The following is a 14,597-nucleotide window of genomic DNA, read 5'->3' on the forward strand; positions in this document are numbered from 1 at the left end:
GAAGAATTTTTTCCTAATGTCCAGTCTAAACCTACCCTGCTGCAGCTTGAACCCATTCCCTCTTGTGTGCATCTCTGAGAAGGGGCTGGCTGAGGGTTGGCTTCAGGTTGGACTGAGAATGGGTGTTGGCTCCAGTGCTGGTCACTCACTGACAAAGTGGTTGGCATGTAGTCAGTGTGGGTGGGGTGTGGAATAGGCTAGGCTTACAGTCAGGGGCCTTGTGAGAGGGTGCATTGGTCGTCACAGCTATTGTGAGCCTCATACCTTTTTACGATGTGTCTTCTGCAGGCTGTGGAATTGCATGCTCACCAGTGCCTGCTGTGGCTATCTGGCCATGGTGCTCAGCACCAATCTGAGCGTGAGAGACCTGGACCTTAGTTTTAACAACCTGGAAGACTCTGGAGTGCAGCTGTTATGTGAGAAGCTGAAACATCCTGACTGGCAGCTGCAGACACTGCGGTAAGGACATAGGGATCCATGGGGAATTTTTCCAGCTGCCCTGTGGGCAGTTCTCAATGGGGTGTGTCACTGAGAATGTGTGTTGTTGCTTCTTTAAGAGAAGGCTGCAAGCAAGGTTTGTTTGCAGCACTGGGTCCCTGGTCATCCCATGGTTTCTACCTGCACTCCTCGGAGGGAGAGCAAGAATAGTCTGGGAAAAGGATGCCCCGGCAGGCGTCTTCTTTCCTGTACCCAAGTCCTACAATCTGTCTAAATGCCAGAAGTACGTTATGAAGAAGATGAATTCTCACTTGATTCCCAGTGAACTTTTCTGATATCTGTCATTGCTTTTGTCCAGCTATCTGCTTCAGGCCTTGTTACTACTCTTTCTGGAGAATCATATCCCATTTCCAAAATTACCAGTCACGTATCAGTCCCTTCCTCAAGGTTGTTGATGTCATAGGGGTTGAACTAGTTAGAATTACTGCTTTGCTTTGCTTTCTCATGGTGTAAGATCAGGAGTTAGAATTATATGTCTATTCCTTCACAGCCTCCAAGGAGCTAGGACTCCATCTCTTAAACCCGTGGAGATCCTCACGCTGCAGTTTTTGGTGGATTCTGTCTCCTTTCAGTGGAAGGAGTGTTTTCAGGCCCTCATGCTGAAGGAGACCCTGCAGAGGCCACGGACTGTAGAGAGCTGGATCATTCCTAGGTCTAGTGAGGTGCTTTTCTGAAGACCACAGGTCTCACACTGCTCTGTAGATGAGGATGCAACTAAGATGGACACCCCACTTATTTCTTCTGACTGAAACACAGTTAGGTCTGAATTACTTGTAGTTAAGTGTGTGCTGAATGAGATTTGTGTGCTCTGAATGAGAAGAAATCGCCTTGGTCAAGGGCCTTCATGGAAGCAAAAAAGCTTAGACCAGACCAGGCTTTTTGATCCCCACTGCCCTCCACATGATACTTCTGGGCTATGAGAGCAGCAGCTGGGGAATGCGGATGACAGCAAAACGGGGGTCTGGCAGGCATGGTGCTGTGAAGTAAGAATGGTATGTGTGTCTAATTGTGCAGTGCTCTCAGGTGTCAGGCAGTAGTCAATACTTGGGGTACATTAAACAGTTCTTTCTACTTCTCTCCAAAGGTGGATCAGATCATAATTAAATGAAGAAACACAACAGAAGCTAGCTCCCTGAGAGAAGAAAAGACTGGATGGAATAAATGCTACATTTCTTGAGCAGGGTTCTCTGCAGCCAGGCTCTCTGGCTGAGTGATGCCATCACTGGTTTTGGAAACTTCCTGTGAATTTATATGGTATGCTAGGTACTTGATATTTTGCTGAATTGGGTTCTCGAAGAATGACCCAGTTACGGTTTTTAGGATTGGTGAAGTTTACAAATAGATGTGTTCTTTAATAGAAAATCTGGTGATCATAGAGAAAACTTTTTTGCTAGAAAAGAAATATATTTGCTGTCATGCAGCTTTTACAGTTCCCTCTGCGCAGCACTTGCTTCAAGACAAGAAACACCATTGCACAAAACAAAGCTGGCGAGACCCTGCGATATCCCACCTGGCCTGTGGCTCTGTTTTATTACAGTGAAGGTCTCCCATAGACCCTGTATTATGCCTCCCAGCCCCATGCAGATGACTGTCACACCATAAAGTGTCTAAAATGGCTCTTATGTTCAGGCAACTGAACTTCTCCCCAGCTGCCTATATCTTATATACTCTTCTTAGTAAAGAGGAGTAAGAACTGCTAGAACGTTATTTGGGCAGCCTGTTTTAGACGTGGTGGAACCATGCCTTGGAAATTTCTGTTCCTTTTCACCGAGTATAAAGGATGACTACAAGACATCTGTATTGTACAGGCCTTAGGCTGTGTGACGGGTTCCATCGTCAGCTGCCGATGGTGAAGTGAGGTTTGTATGTGTCTTAACTCATGGAGAAAGTAATTAGCCAATTACACATGCCTGACAAGTGCATGATTGAAGGAGAAAAGCAGGAAAGTGAATGATGGCATGTATGAGTATGATGTGATGTATGTAAAGAGGAACATTAACTGAATACTGTTTTTTGAACAGATGTGGGGAGCCTGACTGTAAAAGGGCTAACAGTCCCATTGCTCTAGGTTTTGAAGTGATATGGTTCACCTCTCACAAAATCACTGACTTGTAGGAGTTGGAAGGGACCTTCAGAGATCACCTAGTCAAACCGCCCTGCCAGAGCAGGTTCACCTAGAGCAGGTTGGACAGCAATGTGTCCAGGTGGGTTTGAAATACCTCAAGAGAAGGAGACTCCACAGCCTCTCTGGACAGCCTGTTTCAGTGCTCTGTTACCCTTAGAGTAATTCCATCTCGTGTTGAGATGGAATTGCCTGTGTTCAAGTTTGTGCCTGTTAACTCTTGTCCTGTGACCAGGCCTGTCATGTCCCACTCTCAGGAAAGAGGGGCGGTAAGTGACTCAGATTCGTAAATCCCCACCAGCGTGGACTAAGGTGAGATAAATCTGAGGGTCTGCATACAAACATTTATCAGTTTCCCAAAATGATTAGTGTAGGTCTTAACAAGTTGACAATAATCAGTTAGGTACATAACAAATTATAGCAAATGGTGAGGTATGCATTGTGTTGCTTAACAACAGGTATACAACAACTTATGGCAAGCGGTACTTAAGGTCGTAACTTAACAACTCAAAAAGGAAAGAGAAACAGAGATAGAGAAAGGAAAAGACAGAGAAAAAGACAGAGATAAAGAGATCATTGGTCCTGGTTCCGGTGTCTTTTTCAGGGAATCTTCCCAGGCGTAATCTTCTTTCTTGGGAAAAATCTTCCCAGGCACGGTCGTTTTCTTTCTTTCTCTTCTTTGTTCCCTCCTCAGAGGCACTTATTTTCCCATTTCATGTTTGCTGAATTAGCACGGTCCACCCCCCTTGCTGAGGACAGCCTCGTCTCAGGTTTCTCCCTTCTCCCAGGTGACGTGTAGCAAGATGTGGGTGGAGAGACAAGTGTCATAGTCATACAAGTTTAGCATGATCTCTATAATCTTCATTAGCATATGCAGGGTTGTGCACTTTCATATGCATTTTGTGGATAATGAAGCAAAGGTCACTTATTGGACACAATGGCCTTGAGAACAGAGAACTTGGCAAGCTCATCACACCAGTGGCAGAACTATCTTGCCTTCACAAGACAGTCCTACCACTGCTTTTCAGGCGCCTGTTAGCCTTATCCGTTCTTTGAACACCTATTTATCTTCTTGCGAGTGTTTGAGGCATTCCGTTGAAGGCTTGGAGGACCTTCTCCCTCCTGTCAGGGAATTCACGAGCTGTCTCTTACAGCTGAACAGTGCTTACACAGCATGAAGGCTTTCTCTTTTTCCCACTCTGCCCAAGGGTGTAGGGTAGGGATGTTCCATACCATGTTATGTCACGCTGTCCTGGTTCCAGCGGGGATAGGGTTAACTTTCCGCAGGCTCTGGCAGGGATACAGGTATTCCATCCCAGGTGAGCGGTTTGCAGCTGGAGCTGCCGGGGGAGGGGGCAGGAAGTCACCGCTGGGAGCGGGCTGGGGCGTCCCAGGTCTGGTTGGTGAGCAGCGCTTCCGTAATCGTGTTTGTACATTCCTTTATCCATGTTATTGTTATTATTTTCTTGTTCCCTTTGCTGTTCTGTTAAACTGCCTTTGTCTCAACCCATGAGTTTTGCCTTTTTTTCTTCCGATTCTTCCCATATTAGGGAAGCTCGAGAGAGCGGCATGTGGTTCTTTGTTGCCATCTGAGGCCAAACCACGACACATGCTTAGCAAGAAAAGCTCAAGGAAAGGAGGAAGTGGGGGGATGTTTGTGGTTATGTCATTTGTCTTCCCAAGGAACACTTTGCATGCTGAGGCTCTGCTTTCCAGGAAGTGGATAAACACCTGCTTGCTGATGGGAAGGAGTGAGTACTTTACTTTTTTTGCTTTGTTTGCATGTGCAGCTTTTTCTTCACCTATTAGACTCCTGTTATCTTCATGAACAAGTCTTCTTGCCTTCCTTCTGTTTAATCTGTGTCCTGGAGAAGAGAGGGGTGAGTGAGTGAGTGGCTGTGTGTGCCTGGCTGTTGGCTGGGGCCAGCCCACCACAGGAATTTGGCCACCGCTCAGTTAGGATTCCGGTGTGAAGCACTCCTGATGCAACTCGGCTTGAGGGGCTGAGGCTGACCTCAAGGCTGACTTGAGAAAAACAAGTCCCTGCAGAGCCATGGACAAGCTCGGAGCACAGCCAAACCGCTGCAGGATGCCTGTCTGCCTGAAAAGCAGAGAACAAAGGAGGCTCATATCCCCAGTCCGTTTCACAGTGGGACTCTGCTTACCTCCAGCCTCTGTGGCTCACACATTTTCCTGCCATGCAAGGTGTTTTGTGACCTCTTCAAGTGAAGAAAGGTCAAACTCTTCTCTGCAAATTGCATAGCCATTGCTCTATAGACTTGACTTTCTCGGCTTTACTTTTTCAAGTGGGGACACCCATCCTGCTGGAGAAGTGGAGAGTATGTAAGAGAGAAAACTACTGAGCATTGGAGAGGGATGAGAGACTGGTGAGTGCTTGCTTGAAAGTCATCCCAAACCAAGTAATTTTGATGATGATTGATTCTTCCTCCTAGGAAGTCTTGGTATGTTTCCTACCATACGTTCACACCTTGGTCTTTCTTCACTTGTCTGCAAGTTCACGCTACATCTGCAGGTACTATACGTGGTGCATTTTACGTAGGTTGGTCACTTGTTCTTTGTCCTCTTTGCTACTCCCCTGAAAATGGTTTTATCCAGCCCCAGGGCTGCATTTCCTTCACCGTCCAATGGTGAGATGTTTTTAGGCCCTTGGTGTTGGAGAAATACTAGAAGTAAAGGGTACAATTAACCACTGTAAATAGTTAGCAACAGGTGACCCTGGAAACAGAGCAGGAGGATACCATAAATTAGCCAAAATAAGGGAATACCAAGAAAAGCTCAAGAGGAACAGAACTGCTAACAAGGTTATTTGAACTATCCTAATAGTTGAGTGAACTATCCTAATTAACATAGTAAAAAAACCCACCCTCAGGCAGGGAAAGCCCCCTACTAACAAAAGCCCCCTCCTTGGGGAGCATGACTAGTGAAAAGAGAGGATGCTGCGACTTTAAGTAGAGACAAGGCAGAGTAAGAAACAGTGGGAATGAGGAAGGCTAAGTGTAACTGTAGGAAGTACTGATAACTGTTGTTTAACCATTACTTCAAATGTATAATACTTAACTCTGAGCTTACCAGGTCGTGCTACCTTTTTGGGTCAACCAGCTAGCATGTATCTCTGCGTAGAAATGAGATAAACCAGTATCTCACCTCTGGGTGTATATTGGCTTCTTGCACACCAGGTTAAAGGAACTCAGATTTGGGACAACACTGGTGTCCAGGGCCACGCTGCGTCCCATCTCTCATCCTGTGCCTGTTACTCCTCCACACTACATGCCGTGTTCCTCTTCTCAAGACCTTTGCTGTCTCAGTCTCACATTCCTCTACATTGTGTCATTACCTGAGTAGCAAGTGTCTCATTCCACACAGAATAGCTCTATTATTGTTGGAATAACCGTACAAAATTACGGGAGCAACAACAATACGATAACACAGCTGAGTTGTATTCTTGCAATAATACAACTCCCTAACAAAAAAGAGGGTTGTACCATACAAAGCAAAGTAAGATAAAATTAGACAGCCACCTAGTTATTAGAAAAATTGCTGTTACAGCTAAGTCACGTGAAAACAGAGCTCTGGGCAGGTTGAGACAATTTCATGCAAAGCAAGCTTGATAAGCCTGACCCTGGCACAGTCCATGCCAGGCCCGTGGCCCTTTACCAGCAATGGCAATATGGCATTCCTGGGCTACGTGGCATGGCTCAGATTTGTGCTGAGGGCTCAAACCCTGACAAGAGGCCTGGGGAGAAGACTGTGTGGAGGGCTGCTGGTGTGGCAGCACAAGGGGCTGTAGAGAACATGAAGAGCAAAGCCACCCTGGCCGTCCCAGTGGTGCGGGTTAGGGTGTCAAAGGGGTTAAAACATGTGAAGACATTTCAGCACAGGCCAGAAGCTTGTTGTGGAGTCACCAAGAATTGTGACACTCAGGTGTGCCCACCAACCCCTAAAACTAAACTAAACACCCACATGTTCTCTATGGATAGAAAGAAGAGCATGACAGCAAACCGTGGCCATGATTGCCTTGAGGTGTTGACAGCTTAGAAGGTCCAGAAGAAGTTTTAGCTGAAACCCAAATGAAATGAAGCAATGCTATGTTAAAGCGAAGATGCCTCCCAGACAAGCTGTCTTCACTCACAGGAAGTGGTGGTCCTGCAGCTTTCCCAGCTTTGTGTCCTTTCTAGTGTGGAATACTGGAGTGTGTCCACGGGCAGGGGCCAGAGAACAGGCCCTGTGTATAAAATCACAGGGGGAGGGGAGAAGAGAAAAGGCAAGTGGTTATGGAAGCAACAAAAAAAAAAACGCTCCCAAGGCCTTTTTAGGCTGTGAAGCATTTTTAGGGCTGTGGCCACTGCTTCCAGCCTTGAAGTGTTCCCAAGCATAAACCCCAAACTGGCAAGAGAAACCCGTTTGTTCAGGGGTAAGTGTCTGCCCTCTCCATTCCCTTCACTCTTGCTACCAAATTCAAGCTCCCCCAGTGGGAATCTGTCGTGGTTTGGCCTCAGACGGCAACAAAGAACCACGTGCCACTATCTCAAAGCTTCCCCCCCCCCCCCACTCCACAGGGAAGAATCAGAAGAAAAAGGCAAAACTCGTGGGTTGAGACAAAGGTAGTTTAACAGAACAGCAAAAGGGAACAAGAAAACAGCAACAATAACACGGATAGGGGAATGTACAAACACGGTTACGGAACCACCGCTCACCGACCAGACCTGGGACCCCCAGCCCGCTCCCAGCGGTGACTTCCCGCCCCCTCCCCCGGCAGCTCCAACTGGGCACGGCTCACCTGGGATGGAATACCTGTATCCCTGCCGGAGCCTGGGGAGAATTAACCTGTCCCCACTGGAACCAGGATGTTATCCACCCCTTATTCCATACCATCTACGTCATGTCCAGATCTTACAGGTTCCAATGAATTACCACCGCTTTCCCCTGTCTTTTTTTTTATATATATATATATATATGTACATATATATTCATACAGATATAATGCCCTTAGCCTATGGGCCATCCCTCTAAAATGTCCGTTAGAACAGTCTTTCAGGGCAGGTGAGATGGTGTTGTCGTGGTTTAGCCTCAGACGGCAACAAAGAAGCACGTGCCGCTCGCTCGTGCCTTCCTAATACAGGAAGAATCGTAAGAAAAGGCAAGACTCTTGGGTTGAGACAAAGGCAGTTTAACAGAACAGCAAAGGGAACAGGCAAACAACAACAACAACAACACCACGGATAGGGGAATATACAAACACGATTACGGAACCGCCGCTCCCCGCCGCTCGCCGGCTGGACCCGGGACGCCCCAGCCCGCTTTTAAGCAGCAACTTCCTGCCCCCTCCCCCGGCAGCTCAGGGTGGGCGTGGCTCACATGGCATGGAATACCAGGAAAAATTAACCCTATCCCCACCGGAACCAGGACATTATCCACCCCTTATTCCATACCATCTATGCCATGCCCAGCAGGTTCCAATGAATTGCCACCACTTTCCCCTGTTATATATATATATATATACACATATAATGCCCTTAGTTTATGGGCCATCCCTCCAAAGTGTCCATTGAGTTCTTTTAATCCACGGCTTTGGGCTCCATCTGTTAGAACAGTCTCTCAGGGCAGGTGAGATGCTGGGTGGTGCTGGTCTGTTGCATGCTGTATTTTTTCGGAGCTTGTGACGGGTGCACCTGGTGTGGCTCATGCCCACAGTCCGTGGGCTGAAGATGTAGATCTTGAGGAAGTTGCTGGGCGCCAGCTGCTGAGGTCAGTTCTTATCCCATCATCCCTGTGCCTTACTTGTAGTACAACTGATAGCAATTATAGCAATGAGGACATACAGTGACAGTGTTACTTAGCAATTAACAGCACACAATCTGATTCATTGGCTATTCTCGCCCAAAATCAGATCTCCATGAGGTACACATCGGACTTCCCCATCCTCCCGCATCACCCACCAAGTGCACCCAGGTCCTTGGGCAAAAGCAATCCCACGGATGGGTTTGCCTTTGCCTGAAGCAGGACTAACCCAGACTGTCTTCCCTAGCATATTCTTCATGTGCACTACGGGGACTTTATCCCCTTCTACAGTACGTGGAAGTTTTGATTGGGCAGGGCCAGCCCGATTGTTAGATCCCCTGTTGTTAACTAGCCAGGTAGCTTTTGCTAAATGTGTATCCCAGTGTTGTAAAGTCCCACCACCCATTGCTCTCAGTGTAGTTTTTAACAGTCCATTGTATCGTTCTATCTTCCCAGAGGCTGGTGCGTGATAGGGGATGTGATACACCCACTCGATACCATGCTCTTTGGCCCAGGTGTCTATGAGGCTGTTTCGGAAATGAGTCCCGTTGTCCGACTCAATTCTCTCTGGGTTACCATGTCGCCACAGGACTTGTTTTTCAAGGCCCAGGATAGTGTTCCGGGCAGTGGCATGGGGCACAGGGTATGTTTCCAGCCATCCGGTGGTTGCTTCCACCATTGTGAGCACATAGCGCTTGCCTTGGCGGGTTTGTGGCAGTGTGATATAATCAATCTGCCAGGCCTCCCCATATTTGTATTTCAGCCATCGCCCTCCATACCAAAGAGGCTTCAAACGCTTGGCTTGTTTGATCGCAGCGCATGTCTCACATTCATGGATGACCTGTGCAATAGTGTCCATGGTCAAGTCCACCCCTCGGTCACGAGCCCATCTATATGTCGCATCTCTCCCTTGATGGCCTGAGGAGTCATGGGCCCACCGAGCTATGAATAGTTCACCCTTATGTTGCCAGTCCAGATCCACCTGAGCCACTTCAATCCTAGCGGCCCGATCCACCTGCTGGTTGTTCTGATGTTCCTCCGTGGCCCGATTCTTCGGTACGTGGGCATCTACATGGCGTACTTTCACAACCAGATCCTCTATCCGGGCAGCAATATCTTGCCATAGGTCAGCAGCCCAGATGGGTTTGCCTCTGCACTGCCAGTTGCCCTGCTTCCGCTGCTGTAACCACCCCCACAGAGCATTTGCCACCATCCATGAGTCAGTGTAGAGATAAAGTACTGGCCATTTTTCTTGCTCAGCAATGTCCAAAGCCAGCTGAATAGCCTTCACCTCTGCAAACTGGCTCGATTCACCCTGTCCCTCACTGGCTTCTGCAACCCGTCATGTAGGACTCCACACAGCAGCCTTCCACTTTCGATGCTTTCCCACAATACGGCAGGACCCATCAGTGAACAGGGCATATTTCTTCTCATTTTCTGGCAGTTTATTATATGGTGGGGCCTCTTCTGCACGCGTCACCTCCTCCTCTGGTGATATTCCGAAATCCTTGCCTTCTGGCCAGTCCATGATCACTTCCAGAATTCCTGGGCGACTGGGGTTTCCCATTCGAGTTCGCTGCGTGATCAGTGCAATCCACTTACTCCATGTAGCATCGGTTGCATGATGTGTGGTGGGGACCCTTTCTTTGAACATCCAGCCCAGCACCGGCAGTCGAGGTGCTAAGAGGAGCTGTGCTTCTGTACCAACTATTTCCGAAGCAGCTCGAACCCCTTCATATGCTGCCAATATCTCTTTTTCTGTTGGAGTGTAGTGGGCTTCGGATCCTCTGTATCCACGACTCCAAAACCCTAGGGGTCGACCTCGAGTCTCCCCTGGTGCTTTCTGCCAGAGGCTCCGGGTAGGGCCGTTCTCCCCGGCTGCGGTGTAGAGCACATTTTTAACATCTTGTCCTGCCCGGACTGGCCCCAGGGCCACTGCATGGACTGTTTCCTGTTTGATTTGTTCAAAAGCTTGTCGTTGCTCAGGACCCCATTTAAAATCATTCTTCTTCCGGGTTACTTGATACAGAGGGCTCACAATTTGACTGTAATCTGGGATATGCATTCTCCAAAAACCCACAATACCTAAGAAAGCTTGTGTTTCCTTTTTACTAGTTGGTGGAGACATAGCTGCTATTTTGTTGATCACATCCATTGGAATCTGACGGCGTCCATCTTGCCATTTTATTCCTAAAAACTGGATCTCCTGCGCAGGTGCCTTGACCTTACTTCGCTTTATAGCAAAACCAGCGTTCAGAAGGATTCGGACTATTTTATTCCCTTTCTCAAAAACTTCTTCTGCTGTGTTTCCCCATACAATGATGTCATCAATGTACTGCAGATGTTCTGGAGCTTCACCCTGTTCCAGTGCAGTCTGGACCAGTCCATGGCAAATGGTGGGGCTGTGTTTCCACCCCTGGGGCAGTCGATTCCGGGTGTATTGGACGCCCCTCCAAGTGAAAGCGAACTGTGGCCTGCACTCTGCTGCCAAAGGGATTGAGAAGAATGCATTCGCTATATCAATCATGGCATACCACTTGGCTGCCTTGGACTCCAGTTCGTACTGGAGTTCTAGCATGTCCGGCACGGCAGCGCTCAGCGGTGGCATGACTTCATTCAGACCACGATAGTCTACAGTTAGCCTCCACTCTCCATTAGATTTTCACACTGGCCATATGGGACTGTTAAAGGGTGAGCGAGTCTTGCTGATCACTCCTTGAACCTCTAGTTGACGAATCAGCTCATGGATGGGAACAGAACAAGAAAATCTGATTATACATTTGATGTACCTACCTGTGTTATTTGTTTCCTGTGTTTCCTAAGCAGGAATCACCCACTGACTCTGCAGTTCAGCTGCCTTACCTGCGGCACAGAGTTTAGTCTGCAACACCTGACTTGAAAGTTGTGCCAAATTGATATTTCCGAACTAAGGCCTTGAAACATTGATACTACTATAAATAAAGGAAGTGGGGATGCTTTATTATAATGATAATTAAAAAAAAGAGTCTTACAGAAATGTTATCTTTGAAGTTCCTGTAACAATATGAAAGTTAATTACGCTCACTTCTCATTTAACTTTGTGGTTTTTTAAAAAATAAGAGATCTCATACCAAAAAAAAAAAAAAGAGGAAAGCCACACAACCACGGACCAATTCTATTTTCATATTCTCACTTCTTTCTCACTTTGGCAGATTATGTCCTGAAATCAATTTCATTCAAGTCATCCTGTAAACGGGCATATCTTTTAAAATGAATATTCAGTATGTATTTTGGTGCTTATTTCAAGCATTGAAATTATTTTCTTGTAAGTTACATTGATCATTTCTGTCTTCCTAAAGTATCTTGTAAGTTTTTTCCTCTTAAAAACATATTCTTGCTAACCAAATCACCTGTGCACAATATGACTTCTACCCTGTTATTGTCTTAGATCCCTATTTATTTTATAGGCACTTGTACCCCAAAATATAGTTCCTCTGTGGTTAACCAAAGCATGTCCTCTCACAATGAAGTTCTGATAGGGATGAAATATAAAGTTTGATAAAATTTAGTATTTCTTTGTAAATTACTGTAAAAATTATAGACTTTTAATAAGCTGTATTGTTTTCCTAGATCTGCTGAATGATCTTATTGAATTTTATAGTAGAGATTTTTTTTTAATCTTTTGTTAATGCAATAGGATAATCCTAAAATAAATGATACCAGGTATCATTTTCCATTCCTTTTTTAAAGTTTTTCCAGTTAGAAAAACAATGCTTCATATCAGTTCTGCTACGTTCCTCTTTACTTTGTTCATTAGCTGTATGTTTTCAACTTAGTTTCAGAACTTCTTTTTTTTCATTCCCAGAAAGTGTTCTCAATCTAATTGGGCTTAATAATAGCAATATTCAGGACTCTTCTCTTGGATGCAAGGTTAGAGATACCTGAGTATTCATCTCCTTGTGGTAAATTTAGTTATAAAGTCCTTAACTCTATGCCATAAATCAAAAACAACCAATGTGACTATTGGAAATTCTGCAGCTATAAACACAACTATACCCTAATTTCTGAAATGCATTATAACATTTGAGATAGAAGTAGAAGAAAGATTTCTCTCCCTATTAGATGGATTGGTTTTGTTTTCAGAAAAATAAAACCATAATCAGTAGAGCTGGTGGACATGGATTTCCCCACTATCCCTGACTGATGAATACCCCTTTCACATAAAGGGTCCTTGGAAATAAATTGCTATTTCTACCACAACCCTTGTGATATACATCTGTGCTGAAATAATTTCTTGTTGGGATTTGCTTCATGTTTGGCTAAAACCTCAGGACTGCTACTGTGCAAAGGACTGGTAAGAGTCACCAGCTCTGCTCCATTTGCTCTTGGAAAAATGAGATGCATAAATACAGGAGCACTGATTACAGAACAACTCAGAGGAAGGATTCCCCTGCTGAGTCAACATCAGATGCTAATAGATAGCCTACATTTTCCATGTCTGCTTTACTATTTGCCCTACACTGCTCACTATTGGTTTTGAAAACTTGAATCTTTGTCTTGAAAATATAGACGCACTTTATATCATCACATTGACGGCATTTCCATATGTATCCCATTAAAGTCACATTCTTAATACAAACGAGTTGGTATCCTTTTCAACTTAAAAGGAACTTAATAGCTCCCTGATTATTCTGTGAGCAGGGTTGGTCCTCAGGAGAAATTAAGAGCAGCCCACATATTTGCACCAGCTGCGATGGTCCCATGGAGTGACAGTTTGAGACAGCAGGCAGGAGAATTCTGGCTCATCTCTCTGTCTTGGCCAGGATTTCTCCACTGAGAGTGGTTGGAAATGCCACAAGGGTAATTTTGAATGGGGAGCCTGAGTGGAAAGCAATAGTTAGTCAATCAATTACATTTTGCGTTTGTAAAAAAAAGAACAGTGGTGGTAGTAATAGTTACAGCAGTAGTAGTACTAGTTGTAGTATATTTTCTTCAAAGGAGAACACTATGATTCATGAAAGCCTAACTCATATCAGGGTATCTCATTGTCATTGTTATTATGAAATTAATGGCAGCATTTAGAGTGGAAGAGGCAAAATATAGCCACATTAAAAAGCTACATTTTGAAGTATGTTTCATCAGTCTCTCAATGTGCTCACCCTAAATTCCTATCATGTAAGAGAAGGAATTTCTACCTACCACCATTTCATCACTCTAAGAAAACAGTGGAGGAGAAAGAAGATGTGAAGGCACAGTTAAAAGGGACTATTCTCCTCCAAGCCAGTATGATGTTAAGGTAACATATGGTTAGCAGAACCATATACCATAGCCTACTACTTACACATAATTTATTAATGTGCAAATCTCAAATTAAAAAGAATTGAAAACAGTTAATGAGAAAGAGTATTCTGGCAAGGAAGACATACAAATTATAAAGTGTAATATTGTCGTGGTTTAGCCTCAGACGGCAACAAAGAACCACGTGCCGCTCGCTCGCGCCTTCCTAATACAGGAAGAATCGTAAGAAAAGGCAAGACTCTTGGGTTGAGACAAAGGCAGTTTAACAGAACAGCAAAGGGAACAGGCAAACAACAACAACAACAACAACATGGATAGGGGAATATACAAACACGATTACGGAACCGCCGCTCGCCGGCCGGACCCGGGACGCCCCAGCCCGCTTTTAAACGGCAACTTCCTGCCCCCTCCCCCGGCAGCTCAGGGTGGGCGTGGCTCACATGGCATGGAATACCAGGAAAAATTAACCCTATCCCCGCCGGAACCAGGACAGGTGTGTGGTGCTGGACTGTTGCATGTTGTATTTTTGGAGCTTGCGGCTGGTGTACCCAGTGCAGCTGGTGCCCACGGTCCATGGGCTGAAGATGCAGATCTCGAGGAAGTTGCTGGGCACCAGCTGCTGAGGTCAGTTCTGATCCCATCACCGCTGTGCTTTACTCAGTTTTTCATCAAAGTCCATCTGTCATTGATTTGGGTGATTCTTACTGTAGTACAATTGATAGCAATTATAGTAAGTAACAAGAACATACAGTGGCAGGGTTATTTAGCAATTAATATCATGCAATTTGATTAATTGGCTATTCTCACCCAAAATCAGATCCCCATGAGGTCCGCAGCAAACTTCCCCATCCTTCCGCATCACCCACCAAGCGCACCCAGGTCTGTGGGCAAAAGCAATCCC

General features: G+C 45.7%; 1 protein-coding gene across 7 annotated transcripts in view; it reads left to right on the top strand.

The window, feature by feature from the left end:
• LOC128917982 (NACHT, LRR and PYD domains-containing protein 12-like) overlaps positions 1-13,013 on the top strand; it is a 42,237-nt gene extending 29,224 nt beyond the window's left edge. For 4 of the 7 annotated variants that reach the window (XM_054221773.1, XM_054221774.1, XM_054221778.1 and 1 more), the window contains 2 exons: positions 289-459; positions 989-1,573. In XM_054221773.1, the coding sequence (XP_054077748.1) occupies positions 289-459; positions 989-1,172 (355 nt within the window). In that variant the 3' untranslated portion in view covers positions 1,173-1,573. The other 3 variants (XR_008469425.1, XR_008469426.1, XM_054221776.1) reach the window with 3 other exon arrangements.
• The last annotated feature ends 1,584 nt before the right edge of the window (positions 13,014-14,597 follow it).

This window comes from Rissa tridactyla, chromosome 15, assembly GCF_028500815.1.
Source record: "Rissa tridactyla isolate bRisTri1 chromosome 15, bRisTri1.patW.cur.20221130, whole genome shotgun sequence".
Classification (NCBI taxonomy): Eukaryota; Metazoa; Chordata; class Aves; order Charadriiformes; family Laridae; genus Rissa; species Rissa tridactyla.